The sequence below is a fragment of the Zerene cesonia genome, chromosome 15 (genome assembly GCF_012273895.1).
Source record: "Zerene cesonia ecotype Mississippi chromosome 15, Zerene_cesonia_1.1, whole genome shotgun sequence".
Lineage (NCBI taxonomy): Eukaryota > Metazoa > Arthropoda > Insecta > Lepidoptera > Pieridae > Zerene > Zerene cesonia.
This window is the reverse complement of record NC_052116.1, coordinates 4,780,096-4,802,321: the sequence shown is the minus strand read 5'-3', so window position 1 is coordinate 4,802,321 and position 22,226 is coordinate 4,780,096. Positions and strand designations below refer to the sequence as shown.

General features: G+C 32.2%; 2 protein-coding genes across 2 annotated transcripts; one reads left to right on the top strand and one right to left on the bottom strand.

Moving 5' to 3' along the window:
• The first annotated feature begins 4,978 nt into the window (after positions 1-4,978).
• On the top strand, positions 4,979-12,857 carry LOC119832481 (sodium-dependent nutrient amino acid transporter 1-like). Its single transcript, XM_038356147.1, has 14 exons — positions 4,979-4,984; positions 5,634-5,756; positions 6,987-7,251; positions 7,359-7,575; positions 8,098-8,141; positions 8,467-8,614; positions 8,991-9,069; positions 9,186-9,289; positions 9,557-9,749; positions 10,651-10,827; positions 11,649-11,748; positions 11,819-11,998; positions 12,248-12,342; positions 12,684-12,857. Exons 1-14 carry the CDS (start codon positions 4,979-4,981, stop codon positions 12,846-12,848), a joined length of 1,896 nt encoding a protein of 631 aa, XP_038212075.1. The 3' UTR covers positions 12,849-12,857.
• A 1,053-nt stretch (positions 12,858-13,910) lies between these two features.
• LOC119832253 (zinc finger CCCH domain-containing protein 13-like) lies at positions 13,911-17,537 on the bottom strand. The gene has a single exon (XM_038355914.1). It carries the CDS (start codon positions 16,831-16,833, stop codon positions 14,101-14,103), a length of 2,733 nt encoding a protein of 910 aa, XP_038211842.1. The 5' UTR covers positions 16,834-17,537; the 3' UTR covers positions 13,911-14,100.
• Between the last annotated feature and the right edge of the window lie 4,689 nt (positions 17,538-22,226).

Here is a 22,226-nt window from a genome sequence, read left to right as displayed (position 1 = left end):
CTTAATTTTATTATATTATTTTTATTTTTTATATAAAGTATAATACCACTTACTGCGCCTCGATTTGGGGTTCTGCTCCAACTATTGCTCTAATAGGTTTCGAAATAGCTCAGCTATCCGTACTTGTATCTACACTAGTTATGTTGAAATAACAATTTCATTACCCTTCTGCAACTCTCTTTTCTGAAGGTAAAGTACTAAGTATTACATCATCATCATCATCATCATTATCATCATCATCAGCCCAAATATGTTCCCACTGCCGGGACACATGCCTCCTATCAGGGCTTAGGACATAATCTATCACGCTGGCCAAGTGCGGGTTGGCACATCTGCCAATCCCATCCCATGTCGTCGAATTTTTGATTCTCAGACACGCCGGTTTCCTCACGATGTTTTCCTTCACCGTTTCGAGCAGTGGTGATGTTATCCACATGTGCAGATAAATTGAAAAATCAATTTATTTCTTGCACGCTCGCCTGGTCTCGAACCCCGACTTATCGAATTATATTATACTATGTTTTGAAGTCCGAGGTACTCACCACTGAGCCACTACTGCTTTTTAGTATTTCACGCCTTTACAATCTGTATTCAGTCTTTAGGATACATAAAACTTGCATCGCAGACAAAATAATGTATCTACAACTGCCTAGATTAAAAAGCTCTTTTACACAGCAACACCTAAATGTACGTGGCCACACTCATTCACAAAACCATGAAATACTTAGATGTTTTATTAAGAATCCAAGTCTCTAGTAATACTTACTTGTAAAACTAAAGAGATTCTAATAAAATTGCTCTTATCGTGGGATAACGCTAATATCAAGCTATTTGGTAGTACTCAACTCTTTCAAAAGTAGATACTTTCAAGTATTAAATTTATAAAATTTTCTCAGATAAGTTAACTGTTTAAGTATGAAATTTAATAATATCAGTATGTGCGCGCTATGAGCGTCGCTGTGACCAAATTAATTATGTTATTCGTTTAATATATAGTTTTATGTTATCTGTGCTTAAATGTGGCCACAGGACATATTGTATTGCCCAGTGCGGTGTACAACCATGTTTGTATTTTATCGTTAAACTTTTAGAACCTAGAATTTTTATGGAAATTTTGTGATTCCAATGTATCTTACAGTAATAAAGATTTTCATAAATTATTATTTAGAACTCTGTATATAACGAATACAGGGAGGTCAAGGGGCTTATTCTGGGCTACCTCATTACCTCATACCTCGTTTAACGACAACGGAAATATATCTTATTGATTTTGTTATTTTAATAATATACGTATACGTAATATACGTATATTATATGTATATAAAGTACAGTCCCTACTTTTATTAATAAAATACCTACTTAAACATGTATCTATATTATTTAAATTAACTTCTTGTTTCTTGACTACGACTGTGTGACTGGCGCCAAAGCTGAACCGTTTATGGTGTTACTTACTTGTACTTTTGTCTTTTTTTTTAGTTTTAACATTAAACTTTTCTTCAAATGCATATGTTTATATTATCACCTAGTTTAATATATTTAATAACCGAAAATAGAAACGAATTAGGCGACATTTTTCACCCAGTGACAGCATAATGTCGGGCTTTGGATGTACATACAAGTAAATAATACCCTAAGTATTATGGGCGACGAAGAGCACTTGCATTAGGTGACTCGTTCTGCTCGCTTGCCTGCTTTTCATATAATAAAAAATCGTAACATTAACACAATCGCATCGTGGTGTATTTGGCATGGAATTTTTCGCCTAATTATGGACAAAGATATATTAGATATATGTCTTTGTCTACAGATTCTATCAACAAATTGGAATGGCATAATCACCAATTATGATAAGATAATTATCTAATCTAATTTGGTGAATAAAAATAATTAACCAATTGACACTTGTTTATTTTACTTATCTACCTTAAGATCTAAGTATATAAACAGTAGAACTTCGATAACCTAAAAACCATCAACAGTATCATTCAGGTCGCTATATTAACGGTACCGTTAAAATGACTAGGTTGTTTATTAGGTGGCTGCTTCATTCTCCAATTGACCAGCGTATGCATCCAATCTGTTCACGCTGAAATACTGATGTTGCCTGCTCTACTACTTAATTTTCAATCCCAATCCTACTGACATCTGAATTAAACTACTTTACTCTCTAATAGCTCTTTCAATATACTTCTACCCAGTATTCCCTTTTACTAATCTAAATATAATCACCCCTTTCATAGGATTTTAGGCAGGCACCTGAAAATTAAAAGCTTGAACTGAGAGCGAATTCGAGGTTCTCTTAACATTTATCACGTTGATTGCCTTAAACTTAATCTATACTGAAAAACCACTATGGATATTGTAAAGATAAATGTATAATACGTTATACGTTGATAAAAATACGTTTATAATATAAATTATTGATGTTTAATGTTATAAACATTATTTTTTTTTTGTATATAATATAAAATTAGTATTATTTGATAGGGGTATTATCTTTAGATTATACTCCTTGGCTGACGCATTACCAAGGGGATTATTATTTATTAGTTAATTGCGCATATCCTGCCCTGACTGGGCCTAATTTCATATATACTATACATCTTTACATTTTTTCATAGACTCACACACAGACAAAACGCTGATCGTAGAAACCTGACATTTGGAGATTACGGTCTAATTTTTACGTATGCATCCAAATAGGAGGAATTATTCGATTCCTGTCTTAACATTACGTATGTACTCTGTACTTAAAATTAAATATGCATTAATTATATTTAACGGAAATTATACCGTAGATGATTTGAATGAAATTTGATATTAATATTAGATACTTTTCCGTTTTTTGGATTAAATCATATTTCATTATGACTCATTTTTGAAAACTTCATCCAATTATAAAAATTAATAACATAAAAATTCAATTAATAGAATAACATTCGATTATTCTAGGGACGAAGTCTCGGGCAACAATTAGTAATACAATAAAAATACAGTCAGACATCGGCATGACTTTTATTTTCAAAAATGACTTAGTCGTGAGTACTGCATAGAGCTTTGATATAATCTAGGTGATTGGTGATTTCATTAAATAATTATAGGAATGACGCGTATGTCTAGTAATGTTTCAAAGCTAAATATCACAAAATTTCAAGGTTAATTGAAAATGTATCGGTAAGTAGGTATATTTATCAGTTATAACTCAAGACCTGCTGGACGGATTTTGTGGAGAATATCATGTTGAATATCATGTTGATACGAGCAGGAAGGACGACAAGTAGGTTTCGCCAATGTATGAATTAAATATGTATTTATATTTATGTATTTCCTATTCATTTGCTAGATACAACGCTAGGGCAAGTCGTCTTCCAACAAAGTTTAAGTTAGGTTACCTACCAGCTGATAACCACCCGACACGAGAGATAAAACATAAATACAGAAAAATTCTATCGTTTACCAACAACCGTAAAAAACAATTACTTGTAGTTAATGGATTTTCCTTATACCTTATAGATACGGAAAATCAAAAGGCAAATTATTAATATGAATATTTTTTTTTATACCTAGATAAGATATTATATTGATTGTTGTAAAATATAGTTCTCTATGTACAAAGGTCCATCTTATGTATTATTAGGTAAAGTGAAAGACGGAAAAAATGTAGAAGTAAAATTTTAAGAAATTTAATCAGATAACACTATTAACAGAAACTTTAAGTAGGTACTACCTAAAATCTGAAATTCAATTGCACTGAATCCCTTTTGAAGCGTTCTAATCATATTTTGTAGACAGTTGGGCTATGTTTTTAGGGTTCCATACTAAAGGCTTATACCCTTACTGGGCCCTACCACTAATGCACAGACAGACGGACAGACAAGTCGAAGTCCAACTGTGCATCCCCGTCCCATCGAGATTAGATAGCAACGGATGGCGCGGTTATTAATTCAATGGGTGTAAATTTAGCATATTAAGATCTGTTGCTTATTTGCACGGAACCCTTAGTATCGCGAGACAGGCTTGCACTTGACCGTTTTATTTTCTTTTTTTTTTTTCATAATTATCATTTACGTATAATTCTTATAATTCTTCACCTAACAGCACTTAATTTTTTATAAGAAGTGAAATATAATTTTCTACATTTCTTCGTTTTGCTACTACGACCACAGGAAAAAATTCATATTAGTTTTTGGGGCATATTTTAAGAGCAGATATATTAAAACCAAAATGTCGTGATTAAGAATAAAGATAGAATAAAGATGTGCCTAGGTATTCTAAATTTTGATGAGATACAAGGTTCTAGTATCTGTCATTTAAAGTAATGTCAATAATGTTATTATCAATAAAAATAAACATTTTCATATTAAAAGTAATTGGATATCTGTATACCTATAACCAAGAATATGGGGTTACTCGTGATGCATGCAGCTGAGACTTTTACGCATTTTTCTTGTAATCTTTAGAAAAAAAATACGATCATTTGTTAATTTTGAATTAAAATAATAGTGGTGCGCTTGCCAATTTACGTATTGTTACGTGATAAAAAGTAAATTAAAAATAAGAGAGAACAGCACGTGCTCAAAAACAACCCCTTTAATCTAATCAAATAAAATTACACGCGTAAGCAAAGCTTGTAAGAGATAAGGGGACCTATCTGATAAATGTTGTATAGACGAAGATATCACTGCTGACCTCCAAAAATCCGCTTCGTAATTATTACTCCATTTAATAACCCATAATCAGATTCTTATGAAGACTAATTTCCGATAGGTGCTAAGAAGTGAAAATTTAGTTTAAAGGTCGAGGTCGATATATTTATGGATTGTGAGCATACTATAGAAGTCATCAATCTTAAAAAATCAGATGGTTATCTAGTAACACTGCGGTAGGTAGTACCGATTTATTATCTATCTATATGTTTTGTTATATTGTTGTCAATATCGTCCGCAGATCGGAAGCTCATATTATGCAGTCCAACATGCATGTATCTGGTTGTCAAAAAAACTTCAAAAATATACAAAAAAATTAACTATTTTATACTTACGACCTACAAACCAAATGAGTGCCAACGACATACTACCACATTTTAAATTAACACTCATTGAAGCCCTGCAGTGGGATCAAATATGACTATGATGTTTGTTATTATAAACTAGCGGTACGACAGGCCAAGCAGGGGCGGATATAGCCTATAACCTTCCTCAATAAATGGGCTAGCTAAAACATTGAAAGAATTTTTCAAATCGGACCAGTAGTTCCTGAAATTAGTGCGTTCAAAAAAACAAACAAACTCTTCAGCTTTATAATATTAGTATAGATTTACATAGTCATCCATATACTATTTAAACTACTGGTTGCTAATGTTTACATTATATGGATAATATTTAAATTGACTATGTCGTCATTATCTAAAAACATTAAGGATAAATATGATACGATAAAAAATGATTACGATATCAGCTTAAATATGTTTTAACCATATCATAATTTAAGCAAATGAAGTTTATTCGCTCCTGAATCTACCGCTCGCGCGGATAGTTTTGCGAACATGGTAAATATTGAATAAAAAAAATAATTATTTATCATTACCAATTATGTACAAACTAATGATTTTTTTTTAATAAATTTTGTAGGAGCCTTCAAGAGCAAATGTAGAAAATGGAGAAATTAATAAAGGTTTTGAAACTAGCCCCGAATCAATTAATGGATCTGAAATTAAAAAAGATGTAGAAACAGAATTAGACAAAAAATTAAGGGTGAGACTAAAATTTTGGTATTTTATTTTGTATATATGATATATTTTCTAATATAATAACGTTATTATAATTATGGTACTATGGGTTAAACTACTATGGTTAACAGTATAGATTATTCAAAACATCAAAGAAACAGTAACTTTATGTTAATAATTTCTTACTTTGAACTAAATTGATACAAAGCATTGCTTGATATTGTAATAATAAAAAAATAAAAAGCTTGAAAAATTCATTTAGTTACGAGGATTGTGGCAAAATATTAATATATTTGTCTTACATATACGAATTTTAAAACCTAACAAAGTTCTAACAAGGATGCAACGTTTTCAATAATGTGTGACAATTTAAAAGTATTTTGTTATTTTAATACAGATTTTTTTATTAGTTTAATACAGAAACAATTTTATATAAACATTAAATAACTAGCAAAAGCTACAACTACAGTAATCATCATTTCAACTCAATATGCTTGTTATTATTTATTTATATCATATTATTTATCATTAGGCAGGTATGGAAAAGAAATCTTAGTGTTCTTTTTTTGTAAATGAAGCTGTCAAGTACCGATGTTCTACGAACAGCTACGGCTACGGCTACGAATTAATTCTCAAACATACATACCATTTTACCATCGAGTAGGTAGTTTCTAACCTACGTGTGATGTTTTTGTAACTGTATAAAATTTTTCGAGTAAAATATGGGAAAACTGTCTCTGGAGTGAAAGTGGATAGATAACGTTGGACAATAGTGCAGTTAGATTCGTTACGCTATTTAATAGCGAACAAAAATATTAATTAATCATAACAATATTTTTTTTAATAATAAGTAAGTAAATGTTTGTGAATTAATTGTTTAATATTGATTGTTTTAAATCTAGTTAATAAGAAGCTTCACAATAAAATTTGATGGCGCTTTTCCAATGAAACCTTCGTCACGTATAATAATATTAGTCAAATGTCCTTGTAAAATTACATTCAATATCTTGAATCCAATTGAGGGATATAAAGTTTGTATTGCTGATAAGGTCAATTTATAACTATAATCAATCTTTATGTATTTGTTTTTGTACAGTTGTGTTACTGATAACTAAAGAAATTATATTTATCATAGGTACATACAAACGCAACATGACGCAGTTTTTTCGATACCTCATGTAATGCAACGTACAAACATTTTTGTACAATTTGCTATGTAATGATCAATGAAATCATTTTTAAATTCGACTTTCAGATGAACAACGAAAGACTCAGCAAAAGACCAAAATGGGACAATCAAATAGAATTTCTTATGTCTTGCATCGCTACATCAGTGGGTCTCGGGAACGTATGGAGATTTCCATTTGTTGCTTATAACAATGGCGGTGGTGCATTCCTTATACCATACATTATAGTACTTTTTGTCGTAGGCAAACCCATGTACTACCTCGAATTAGTGATCGGACAGTTTAGCAACAGCAATTGTGTAAGAGTATGGGCATTATCACCAGCTATGAAAGGTACAATTGGTGCAGTATAATATCAACTTAAATAAAAACTATCAGCAAATTTGCGATATGAAAAATTACTAATAAACAAACGCAACTAAAATCCTTACCATTTCTAGGTACAGGATATGCTCAGACCATGGGTGCTGGTTACGTGCTTTCGTATTATGTTTCCATCATTGCATTGTGCCTATACTACTTAGCGATGAGTTTTAGCTCCACTCTTCCCTGGGCGCTCTGCGACCCCTCATGGACAGATTGCGTACCTTCGGGAGAGATCGTGAACATGTCAGAAATACAAGGCAATGCAGTTAGTAGCGCTGAACTGTACTTCACGTAAGTATATACTGTTTTATTGTTTCTTATCAAAAATATATTCTCTCTTTTTTGTTATCCTTAGCATCCCTCTCATCCTATTAAAAGTATAAATGCGAAAGTAACCCTATATATCTGTCTCTTCTTGTCGCCTAAACCACTGATCCGATCTGGATGAAATTTTTTACAAAGATATTTTGAGACCCGAGAAAGGATAGGATAGGTAGGAAGGATTTTATCCAGGAATTCTTAAGGAAACGGGAACTATGCGAATAATCCTGGGACTGCTTATGTCTTCACTGTTTTACGCGGGCGATACCGCGTGTGGAAAGCTAGTATGCATAATTTTATATCTAATAAATAGATAATTTATATCTTTCAAATTTTGGCCAATATCCATGACTTAGTTTTACCAGTACTGTAATCTTATAAATGATTTTATTTTTGCATAATCATTTTTATATGAAATTAGCTTTCTTTGACCCATTATTTATATTTTTACATAACATAGGTAGTATTTAAAAACAATAAACGAATTTTCAGGAAGACAGTTTTGCGGCAGTCCGATGGGATCCATGATGGTATCGGTGGGTAATAGGAAGATTTTATAATTTAACTAGCTGCACCCGGCAAACGCAGTTCTGCCTTACACTTATCATTTAGGGGTATGAAAAATAGATGTTGGCCGATTCTCATAGATACCGGATAAGCACAAAAAAATTCATCAAAATCGGTCAAGCCGTTTCGGAGGAGTATGGCAACGAAAACTGTGACACGAGAATTTTATATATATAAGATTAATTATGGACAAATTTCAAAAAGGCCTTTTACATAAATACATAGTACATATTAGTATATACACATATTATGACCTTAGTTTAAAACTGCTTTAAAACATGTTGTTCTTTTTAGGTATTCCATTGTGGGACTTAACATTGTGTCTCCTAGTGTCGTGGTTGATAATTTTTGTAATCGTTGCCCGAGGAGTGAAAAGTACCGGAAAGGCTGCCTATTTTCTTGCACTCTTTCCATACGTAGTTATGATAATTTTGTTGATAAGGTAATGCATATTTTAAACTACCTATATATTTAACTGTTTTAAATCGTCCCACTTAGATAAAAGATCAAAATAAACAACATTCTAGTGTGTAATTGAATTATTCTTTTAATCTTATCGATACAAATATCGATTAATTCGGCAAATTGTCAGTGACTTTCTTTTTATATTATAATAATTATATACAAGAGAAAGTTTTAAAATATTGCGCGTGTGAAAGGTTAAATTTTACGCTGGAATATTTTATAGTAGGTAATGTAATTGATTGTATCCATCAAATACATTAAACAAAACAGTTTTATATGAACAATATTCAATTGGTAAAGATTAAAGTTAAGATCTTTGCAAATATATAACGAAGGTATTTTTATAATTCCAGGGCTGTGACATTACCAGGAGCCGCTAACGGAATATTATTTTTTGTGACACCCCAGTGGGAAAAAATATTAGAAGTTCGGGTAATCAATTACTTTACTTTATCTTTACGATGTAAATTGCATTGTAAAATGCCGCTTTAAATATTAATTTATTCTAAATAAGCATGTCATATATTTACGATTATGATAAATTTCAGGTTTGGTATGCCGCGGTTACCCAAGTATTTTTCTCATTATCAGTTTGTTCAGGAGCACTTATTATGTTTTCTTCATACAACAATTTTAGTCAAAATGTTTACAGGTAAATATAAAATTACCTAATATTATATCGAATACCTACTTTTTATATATGGACACGAAGGGACCTCAAGAATAAAAGTACCGGATCTTTTAGAAAGTTTCCGTTCAATACGCTGCTATATTCCATATGCATAGAGTTTTAATAAGCGACAGAACAATCCCGGCCTGCCCCTTACTGCAATAGATAATAAGACAGAGTCCATGGCCGAGGATGACGTTAGTTCACAATACCTGGGGCGTTTGATGACAATGTTTTTACATTTTTCAGAGATGCGATGATCGTAACAACATTAGATACATTCACTAGCTTATTATCTGGAATAACAATTTTCGGCGTTTTGGGCAATCTTGCGTATGAACTTAATTATGATGATGTCAGCGAAGTTATTGGATCTGGAGGGACAAGTTTGGCTTTTATATCATATCCCGATGCTATCGCTAAAACACCTTTCGCACCTCAGGTGAGTTTGGTTATAAATGACACATATCGTGCTAAAATTTAACATATTGAAAATTTGCTTTATTACAGTTTATTTAAATTTAAATATTGTGCTGTTTATATTTGTTTTATTTTTTATGTACGCCTTCTTATTTACATGATATTTTACCCATGGCAAACAAATCTGAGCGATTTAAATTACAAACTAAGTGGTCAAAATATTGGAAGCACCTCAATGTAACGTCATACTTATTATTTGGTTTTAACATTGGAATTAATATTCAAACCAAATAATAAGTGATCTACTATAAGGAATAACATTTGTGTTTAAATTTGATGTTAGACTCAGGAAAAATTTAATACAACTGTTATTGATAAAAATTGTTTTATAATGGTAAAAACCGTTATATATTGTTTATTCGAGCACGCGAAAATATATATTAAATATATTGAATACTATCTGTATTCCAACGGTGTTAAAAAATTCACGGTGATAGTATATAATATGTAACCATTAATACGTGAAGCAAAAACTTTGTTCCCATTTTTACCAATATTGTGCGACCGCAAGAGTATCAAATTTGGCACATATATTTTATATGTATAGAGAAGAAGTGCAGATTGTTAACATAATATTTTGCTATATTATGCGATAGGTAAATGGTTGTAGTAAAATTTTGTTCACTGGGTAACTAATTTGAAAGTGTGGCCACAAATAACATAATACTGGTGTGGCGTTTTCAATTTATAATCAAATGTTTAGATTTAGATTTACTCGAAGAACTTTTGAAACGTCTTATCATAGTTTTAAATTTAACGTCCAATAGTAGTGTATTCGTTTTGTTATTATTTATTGATAGCAATATCTAAAAAAATTTAAGGATGATATGCGAGTATTGCTAACTCAGATTTTTTTATTCCAGTTATTTGCTGTTTTATTCTTCCTCATGATGGCGGTATTGGGAGTTGGATCTGGTGTTGCATTAGTTTCCACTATCAACACGGTGTTGTTGGACACATTCCCTCGAGTGCCTACTATTTACATGTCGGCAGGAGTTTGTTCGGCGACTTTCCTTATTGGACTCGTTTACGTTACACCGGTAAGGACGTAAAATCAGTGATAATTTGACTCGACTTTCGTAAAAACCGACGAGGTTTTCAATTCGCAGTATATTTATTTACGTTTGTACATCGAATACCTACATGGTGGATTTTCAATAAATTTATGTTATTCTTTTGTTTTTAACCCCTTTCTCAGGGATACTCTCACAAATGTGACTTATGCAATTTTGATCAGGATCAGACTGGGCAATTAAGTTACTATTTCACTACTAAATTATAATGCATTGATGCCAACCTTAGGCTAAATATAGGATGGACAATAATTTCAGTTTGCGGAGTATCGTTTGATACTTTGTTTAGTAAATGTAATAAGTCTTATACAAAAAAAAAAATTCAATTCTAACCGACCCTCCTGCCTACCTTATATAGAAGAAAAAATGTTCTATAAGTAACAAGAACGTCATTGACACCTATGCTTCCTATGTTTGCAAGCGCTCGATTTCAATCACTGGCCCGATTTTGTTTGAATTTAGTAATGTTTAAGTCTCGTGACAGATATAGTATAGTATTCCGGAATCCCTCGCAACAGGATCTGCGATGCGGCGAAAATCCCCGTAACTGTAAAGACATTTCTATTCCCGTGAATACGCGGGCGAAGCCGTGTGCGGAACGCTTGTGTGAATAAGAAAATCGTAGCACCGTAGTCTGAACTAATTTTAATGATTTCTGCCCTTTCCTTGGCTTGCATTACGATAATAATTAAATTTAAAAAACCTCAACGAAGCCAGAATGAATAGTTTTTAATAACAATAGGCTTCCTATTAAAATCTTACTAAATCGTACCTGCAATTTTTTTTAGGGCGGACAATACATACTTGAAATAGTCGATCACTACGGAGGTACATTTATGAGACTTTTTGCTGCTATAGCTGAAACTATAGGAATATTTTGGATATATGGTAAGCCTTTATCGTTACTTACACGCATTTGTTTGTAAAAGATTTTATTTTAAAAGTATATCTCTTCCAGGATTGGAGAACATGTGTAGGGATATAGAATTTATGTTGGGAATAAAAACATCGTTCTACTGGCGATTATGTTGGAGTATCGTTACACCGGTTATGATGATAATAGTTTTCTTGTACGCTATGATCACAGCAGAGAAATTGCTATTTGGTGGAACCTATGAATATCCTGAGTCAGCATATAGTATGAAATCTTTATATTTATATTATTGATATGTAAAATGATGCCTTCGTCTGCTTATCTTTTAAATTTATAATCATAAAAAAATAGGTATTTGTCACTAGTTAAAATTTTGAAGATTTTGTCAGTTAATTAAAAACATGAGTGATGCATGTATAAAGGTTTAAACAATACCATAAATATTTGTAGAAATCAGACAAAAATCGAAGGACAAAAGGCGATTTTCTTTACATATTGTTGTTTTTCTTTTAGTTGCTGGAAACGTTTTACAATATGTTGGAATAGCTATGGTACCTTTATTCATTATTTTTGCCTTGTGGAAATATAGGTCGAAAACTGTAGTAGAGGTAAGTCGCAGATATAGCACATTTCGTTAAATTTAATTTTGAAGAGTTCTGTTGTTCTTAAAAATAAAAAATAATGTACATATTTTAAACACCTTTATCATTTTTATGATTACTCACCATAGTCATCAAAACGTTAATGCTATATATTGATGAAATGAAATGAAATTCTTTACTGTTGTAAAAAGAAAAACAGAACATAACATTAAAAGTAAGCAAGGCGGCCTTATCGCTAGGTAGCGATCTCTACCAGTCAACCCTTAAAGTAGCAGGAAAAAATATATAAAAATAATTGATAGTTTGATTTGAAATGTTATATAGCTAAAATCTTTTTTTCATTTCAGACAACAAAAAGAGCGTTCCGTAAAAAACCAACTTACGGCCCTTCGGATCTTCAAAAACGAAAAGAGTGGAAAGATTTCAGAAGGAATGCAAAAATGAATGAACAAATGCGTAGAAGAAACTGGTTCCAACATATTGCAATAATTTTATTCCGAGGGTATCGATGAAATATGTAACTACTTATTACCAAATAAAATAATTAGATAAATAAAAAATTTAGATAAATAAAAAAAAAACTGATAATCTTTGGAACATTGATATGTATTATTTCATCTACTATATCCTGACCCTAAAAACTTATTAGAAATATAGGTTAGCCTAGAACCTGGAATATATGTATATTAAGGCGTAGGTCATGAAATTTAAACTAGAAAGTCGCTCGCCAAAAGAAATTCCCACGGTAATCAGATGATTCGCGGCGTTAAATAATGGCTCGTCACTATAGCATCCTCGCTATCTCAAAGCACAAAAATTCTTTCATAAAATTGTTCCTATGTAACGTGAAAGTGAGACAAAAAGCACACATTCGCATATATAGCTTCATATTTTTGAATTGGGTACAAACAGTCGTTGTCAATGGTCAAATTTCTTGCGTAGTGCGTCGTGCGTCGATTGCGTTCCAGAATGTTAAATTATAGGTCCCTTTTTGTTCTCGATTTATATTCATCATAACCTTAATTTTTTATAGGATATGTGTTGAAAAGTTTTTCATATTCTTAATATTTAATGTAGAAACAAATGACCCAAATATTGACGATGTAAATGCTCTTGTAATGAGGTTATTGTTGTTCAGTTCTAATAATTGATGTTAATGCAAAAAAAAAAACAAAGTGCTGAATTTATCCTCTCAAAAGTGTTGAAAGAGATATTTTATAAAAAAAACGTTATACCCTAAGGAATCAACGGTATTTCTTGTGTTAATACTAAACGAACAACTACAATGGTGGGACCATGTAAACACCTTCTATGGTAAGCTCAATTGGTCTGCATAAGCAGTTTGATGAATTAGGCATCTCACAGAAATGTTATGTGCTTAGCAAAGAAAATACATGTAATTATTACATACAACATATAAAATGTTCATACTAACTTTCACCTTCATTGCAATAACAGTTTATTGAATGATTTTATGCAATATCTAGAAAAGGCATGTAGGTCTATATCAGCAAATTACATAAAGTTAATAAGAGAAAAGAAAACTGAAATACGGGATTAAAAAAGGAACACGATTTTATTTTACTCATAAAATGTATTTCACTAGTTAAATACATGACTACATATGTAATGTAAAACGTTTAGTTTATTTTCCTTAGTTTAACCCAAACAAGACGTGTCTTATTGACCATTAGAAGCAGTCGCGATTCCCTTAAAATTGATGACTTTAGTTAAAGAAAAGTAAAATACTTAATGACAAGAATATTACTTATATTTAGATTTCTTCTTCTTTTTACTTGATTTTTTCTTATGTTTACGTTTTTTCTTCTTTTTCTTGTGATCGTCTGAACTCGAGCCCGAGTCACTATCACTATCACTGGCAGCACGTTTCTTTTTCTTCTTGGCTCGTTTCTTTTTCTTTTTACGCTTACGAGCGTCAGACGATGACGATGAAGATGAGTCATCCGAACCGCTCGCCGATGACTCGCTTTCCGAATCAGGTTTCTTTTTAACATTTGTCAAATCTAGTTTGATCGTCTCATTCTCAAACTTTGGTTTTTTGGAATCTATAGGACCCGGGGATTTTGAATGTTCCCGTTTTTTACCAAGATCATCTTTGACATCGTGATCAGATTCAACAGTTTCATCATAATCTGGTTCAAAGTGTGCTTCATCCAATGTGGATTTTTTACGTTCTTTTTCGTTTATTGGTTTAGGTTCTGTACTGTCCTTCATTTTGTGACCAGTAATTTTGTCTTCCATATTTTTGTCTTCTTTTGAAGATTTTTCTTTTCTCTTAATGTCTTGTCTGTAGTGTGCGTCTATTTTAACAACTTCAGCTCTAACTCGCCTTTCGATGTTAGGGTGACGATCTTTCGGGATATCTATTCTATTATCAGCCTTTCTTCCCCTGTCTTTTTCTACAGTTACTCTTCGATATGGAACTTGTTCTCTTTTAGGTGTTTTTGAGCGTGACTTAACACGTTCCACAGTACTGTGTACAACACGTGGCTCTCTAACGCGACGCACATCTTCCACTTTTCCACCTAATCTATCTTTAACAGATAATCGAGGTGGTGGGGTTTTAGAGTATCTCCCCTTTTTGTCAAGAGTTTCTAAGGATCTCTGATCCACATCTGTTACTGGAACCGTAATTTGTATATTATTTAATTTATTTTGAGTTTCATCTCCATATAATTTTAAACGATCACTACTAATTTTCTTTATTTCAATTGGTCTTAATGAGTTAACTGCTTTAGCAAATATTGCTTTTTCTGCGCGTTTAATGACATCAGATGTCACTTTTCTAGACTCTCCATTATCTTCAGGAGACGTTATTTCACCAGGTTCTTTAGATTTTTCTTGATTATCTTCGTCTACTTCCCACTTTGACAATTCTGGTAAGGGTGCTAATACTTCCTTAGAGGTATTTAAAGAAATTTCTAAATCAGCACCTAACTCATCAGCTGCAGGCTGCAATTCAATACCATCAAAAGGCTCATCTTTATTGCTAGCCTCAGTTTCCTTTGGATTTTGACTATCCTCCACATTTTCACTTTTTATATAATTTTGGATTATTTCTTTATCAACTGCTTCAGCAGCTTCATCTCCATACAAATCAATCATTGCATTTTTCATGGTATCAGTTGTTGTAACATCTTCTTTTTTATGTATCTGGTCGGATTCTGTTTGTTTTTCTTCCTTGGTTTCAATATCTGCCTCATTCGTAATAGGTGCTTCTTCGATCGGTTTATCCTTGTCTCCATCTTCCTCTTCTTTTTTCATTTCCTTGCTATCTTTTTTCTCTTTCTTATCACGCTTCTTCTTCTTTTCAAGCTCTTTTTCCTTTTCACGTTTCTTCTTTTTTCTATCTTTCACTTTTTTATCTTTCTCTTTGTGGTCTTTATTTCTTTCAGTCGAGGATTTATCTCTTACTCTCTCTTCTTTCTTTTCTTTTTTATTATCACGATCTCGTGAGCGACCCCTAGACTCACTACGTCTTTTATCACGAATGTCTCTTGAGCGAGCTTTTCTCTCTGGAGTTCCTCTTTCATGACCTCTCTCCTTATCATAATCCCTATTCCTGTCATATTCACGACCACGCTCGTCCCGTGGATCTCGGCCCTTTTCCATTCCACGAGATTGTCTATCTCTGTCAAATCTTTCAGCCATGTCACGACCTTCTCTTTCTCTTGGTCTTTCATGATCTTGATTAGCATTTCGTTTGGAACCCACTCTATTACGAGGATTATTTGACCGAAAACCTGGCCTCCCCTCACGGCTATTATCATCCCTAAATCCATCACGATAATTAGGATCATGAAATGGTGGTATTTGTTCTCTGGGATCAACACTAGGTGGTCGAAATGGTAAACCACCATCACGGTAATTGTGAGGAATATTCTCGCGATAATTTCCATCGCGGAATGGTGCATTTCTAAATGAATTATCGCGGAATGGAGGTCCATTTCTATAATTAGCGTCACGATGAGGAACAGGCAAAACTTGATCACGGTAGGGTTGGCCATCTCTATAAGGCATAGGCCCGCTCGCGTCACGATAGGGAGCTCCTGGCCTAAAGTTATCGCGGTAACGCGGGGGATGGTCTCCTCCATGAAGGGGAATATCATTTTGAATAGAAGGCAAAGAAGAATCCCTATATCCCTCAGCGTAAGGTGGTGGACGATAAGGATCCCTATACGTAGATGGTGGTAATCTGTCACGATCTAATGAACCTGGAGGACCGAAGGGCGGTTTTTCAAATGGCGGAGGCTCATACCCTGGAACTGGAGGATCGACACCAGGAGGCATGTCGTCAAATATAGGGCCATCAAAGCGACCTCGAAAACCAGGGAGCCCTTCAGGCTGAGGTTGGATATTCAAGCCCATAAGAGGAACAGGTTTAGCTCCAAGTGGTGGAAATGCCGATGGTCCAACATTATTCCGCGGACCATACCTGTAAGAATAAAAACTCGTTAAAAATATGACTTCTTCCATTTTTATAGTCAATACGATTGTAATATACTCTCGCAGTCAACTAGCCTAATTAGATAACAGCAGAAAACGGCATATTTTCTTGTCCTAACTATCATTAACATACCCTATTATACGAATAGCCTTACCTTCAGTCTGTTACTTAAATTTTATATGCTATAAACGCTGCAGCTAGATAAAATTCAGGTAACTGGTTGCATGGCGCCGTTTATTAACTTGGCTGAGTTGTTAATTGACTGGCTTAATAAGATAGTTGACTGCGACGTATACCTAAAGTTTTGAAACTGAGTAAACGAATCGAACCTGATCACTATAGACAGCCAGTCGCAATATAAGTGACATAGCGGATTCCGATTCAAATATTTTAACATTAATTATGTTAAATTATTATACAGGTATATTGAGTATATTTATTTGTTCAAATGTCGCGAAAATAGAAACTTGTCATAGCTATTGCTAATACAGTTTTCGTCAAAAGATGTGTACTATTTTACCCACTTATAATAGATCTATCAATTTCACTTGAATCAAAGTCCGATAGGTATGTCAAAATTATACCTCATACGTCAGATGAAAAGACGCGATACTATATAGATCTTAGAAAAGCTGTTGATCTTAATAAATATGCAATATTAATTGCCCTAATTCCAGATTATTTATTCTTTGTTTAATCTAAAATCTAAATAACACAAATTAAAAAATAAACGTAAATCAGTGATAAGGACTGCCGACAGAAGAGTAAAATTTTAACGTCGAATTTTACGACTAAAACTTCAACATTTTATACCAAGTCGTTGATAGGAGCCCATAAGATTTCCCACAATCTAAAAAAGCAGCTAAATAACTGCACTTCTGCTGCATAGCTGCACAATTAATTTCTGTAAAACTGTTTCATGTAAAATATTTTTGAGTTAATCTTGTTTGAAAGTATGTATTTAATTAATTTTTATGAAAGTAAATGAACAATAATATTTCAGAAACAAAACTGTGCTTCATTTTTTATTATTTCTACAGAGTTATATTACATGCTTTCCTAAAGAAAAAAATAAAAATTATTTTTTGATACCTTTTCGTCCTCACCTTAGGAGAAGCGGAGTCTTCCAAAACTCAATAACCTAAAATTCATCTGGACATATATTAATAAAACAAATTATTATTTACATTATATAAACATAAAAGAACTCTACAAGGTAAATTAATATTACATGCGTGTTCAAAACCATAAAACACCATACAATTAATTTAAATAATTATTCAGATTGTCAACAACTGGGGAATGTCGATAAATAAATATCCGATTTATTAATACGTATGTAACGTATGAGTATTATTTCGTTACAATTAAATTCATAGTATTCTCAACTGTGCTACAATTAAATGACTTACTAATATCATATACAAATAATTTTAAAATATAACAAGAATATTGAATTATGTTACTTGTACTCATACAATTTAATGTGTACAGACATTTAAAAGTTTGGTGTAACATAACAGTGGGGGAGTGGTAAGAGACAATAATTATTCGACCTTCACCCATCTAATAACCAAACGAGAGCTTATGACATACTTTTAACTAATACACCCGCTTTCCTGTATATAAATAATTTGTAGCTAGTCGGCTGATTTCTGATTCAAGCTTTATGGCAAGTATGATAGTAAGTACCACAATTGTGCGGAGTCAGCGATTTTTACTTTTCAGATCAAAAGCGTGGTTCCACGGCATGCTTTTTCTTTATACTGTGGCAGTATCAGGGTATCATCGGGTAGGCAAAACTAGCAATGCATATTCTCTATGTAAAATAGACTATCTCTATGTTCAATAAACGATATATTGGGAATATCTTGGTTGTTATTGGTTATCATAAGAGTGAAGGTGATGAAAAAAATTATAAAAATTTATTACATTACCATAACCATTAACGTATTTGGATAAGGATGCTATCATATTATGTGTTTATTTATCAAAAACATATCATAAAAATAGTCTCATTTGGTTATAAATGAGGCGAATGGGTTCTTAAGATTACGAACAGTGAAATTCAATTTAACACTATCAAAATATGTATTTTCAAAATTATGTGCTTTATAATATAAAATAAATATTAGGCGGACATCATAATTGAAAAGTTAAATATTGTTTAAATAGAGAAATAGTTCTGACTGAGTACAATTACATTTACTTAATTTTATATCAGAAATACAATATTTGTACATGAAAATAATCACACAACATTCCACATTCATTTTTTAACCAAATGCATCACAACATTAGCCTTTTTTCTAGGCGAAAAAATATGAATGGTCATAGTTTATGATGTATTTACTTTAAGTTGTAAAATTGAACCATTTCTGGTCATTATCAACTATAACATTTAATAACACGTAAAATAAACTTTTTTGATAAAAATGTTAAAGTGAAAGTCGTTTTTCGTTACAACGCATTTACCCGAGTAACATCTAGTTGTAACTAAATTATTTTATAACTAAAATTAATCAATGCTCAAAATTAATATATTAAAAAAAACGCTCTTGTTGTCTAAACGCGATGTACTTATGAATTGGTCTTCCGCGTTTGACGTTTTAACTAAATATCTTTGTTACAACTAGCTCTAACTAGGGAGAACGCATTTTAACGACAAACGAAAATACAATTTGTAAGATAAATACTGCTGCTACGGTATACTTTCACATCTTTGAGTTTATAACAATTGCTTTATATTTTCTCTTAGCATACAACGTATATTTTTCACAGATTACACACACAGGACTACATCTTTAAACAAGCGTGTAGCAGTAATTCAATATATGCCTTTTTACAACTTAAGAAATATAATTTTCACACAGAATGACATAATTTAAATTCTATGATAAAGCAAGACATAATCAAGTTACATAAAATTCACTCTAATAAAAAGTCATGACAACTACAATACAATATCATAAAAATTTACGACATATTATTACTGACGTAACATGTTATCTTACAAACTAACAATAATGTCTAATTAAAAAATAGATGAACAAACCTTACTAATATATTAAATGCGAATATAACTCTGTCTGTCTATCTTCACGCATGAATCACAGAACCGATTTCGATGGAATTCGGTACAAAGGTGTGACTCGAGAGAAACCGTTACTGTACTATTATACTACGCGGGCGCGTTCAAAAACTTTGTACTATAAAAATACATTATTTGTACATAACAATTCCGTCATCAAACTTATAATATACAACACATCTCAAGGAATAGTGACACTTAACACAGATACTTTATTTACAACGAAATTATTAACATAATATTAACATGGCAACAATTTCTGACACATTATTTTGGCATTTTAATCGATAGACGATATTTTTTTATTACCGAAGTACAATATTTTCCTTGTTATCTAATCGCATAAAATAAAAGTAAGTTTTTTATTTTTCATGTGAAAACGATATACACATATATTTAATGGACCATTTATCTGCAAATGATTAATATCAATCCGTCTATAACGAAATCATAAATTAATAATCATAAAATAATACAATATAAGTTGGCTACACAGAGATTACAATCAATGAGATGTTAATTAATAATAATAATAATAATAAAGTCTTTATTAAAACTGTTAAATAATACAATTATATTAATGCAAACTAAGATTAAGTGTAATTGTTATCGTACAGGGCACGCTCAATCTACTTGGCTATATTTGCATTTTCATACCTCTTTATCACAGAAAATGTATCAGCTCAATAGATCACTCGACCAAAAGTTTAGCACTACTGCCACTACTCTTCACAAAGGTGTACCTGTTTAACCATGTACTAGACAGTGTTATTCATGTAATTATAAAAATGATAGGGTACAGGTAATAAGAAAATGATATGATGATTATAAGGCTACATGAAAATGCAAATTCTGTTGTATATTTCCAGCGAAACCCTTAGAAAGATACACAACAAATTAAATATATTTATATTGTGGATTCAATTTAAAATAGGTTTTGGGAGTCAATCTTAGATATTTGTTCATGAACTGAACCATTCGCAGGTAAAAATCATCTACGATTAAATCCCAATAACCAGTCACTGCGAGTGGATTCTAACTGTCTGAAAATAAAAGACCAAAATGATGTTAACTATTTATTGATCAAAACAAAACAAAATGATACTAATATGCACAGGAAAATGTTAACGCAATAAATAATAATTAATTATTCATCACATCTACTTAGCGTCTAGTGTATACAATCACAGATAGTTCTTAAGATATCAGTCTTTAAAAAAATGTATATATATAGTAGTTTATTTTAAATAATATAATTTACAACAAATATTCTATGCGTATGTAAATACATGCATAATTTAAATATAAATTTTAAAGTTTAGTTTAGATTAGGACCTTAGTAACTAAGACCCTAGAAAGAGAGAAAGAAACAGTGGATAGTTAAATTTATAACGTCGTCATTTATGTAATATGTTTTAAACATAACGAGCATGAAGCTAATCGTAGAATGTCTTTGTCGTATCTTTGTTGCTAATGAAAGTCTCATTAAAACGGTAAACATTTGATGAGCAATAGTTAATCAACGCTGCTGAAGACTGTGTTTAGAAATGTTGTCGCTCTTCGGGCGAGATTTTCAACATGCGTTCATCACATCAGCTCTACAACAAGACATGCAGGCAGTAGGCGGTAACATATTGACAGCAACAACGCAATCATCATCATCAGCCCATATATGTTCCCCCTGCTGGGACACAAGCCTCCTATGAGGGTTCAAGGTTTAAGCCATAATCCACCACGCTGGCCAAGTGCGGGTTGGCAGATGTCACATGTCGTCGAACTTTTGATTCTTGGACATGCCGGTTTCCTCACGATGTTTACCTTCACCGTTTTAAGCTGTGGTGATGTTATCCACATGTGCAGATAAATTGAAAAATCAAATTATATATTTCCTGCACGCTCGCCGGTCTCGAACCTCGACTTCTCGATTTTGAAGTCTCAGGTTCTTACCACTGAGCCACCACACCAACAACGAAATACTTTGGTTAAAATTTGTTGCTTAATAAATATTTATCACGAATACGGTAGCGAATGGTGTAAGTGGGTAGTTTTTTTAGAGCGAGAGACAAGTATCACCAAATTTTGGGTGAGAGAAGGGGTACAAGCAAATTTACAGTAATTTTTTCCATAACAAAATGAGTAAGTTGATACGAAAATGAAATAGGCTACTTTCTACCACAGTAATACATCTCGATCCCATGAATTGAAATGAATGTGTGTGATAAGCAACGTACTGCTCAAATCTTTTGACCACATAGGTACGAGTTTGTAGTTATTTTAAGAATCTTATGAGTGAGAATCTTGACTTAAAAGCATAAAAAGCAGTTAGTAGTA

Coding starts and splice junctions, on each gene's coding strand:
- LOC119832481 (XM_038356147.1), top strand. Junction 7,252..7,358: donor ATTATCACCAGCTATGAAAG/GTACAATTGGTG, acceptor TACCATTTCTAG/GTACAGGATATGCTCAGACC. Junction 8,142..8,466: donor TGGGATCCATGATGGTATCG/GTGGGTAATAGG, acceptor TGTTCTTTTTAG/GTATTCCATTGTGGGACTTA.
- LOC119832253 (XM_038355914.1), bottom strand. CDS start 16,833: ATGGAAGAAGTCATATTTTTAACGAGTTTTTATTCTTACAGGTATGGT.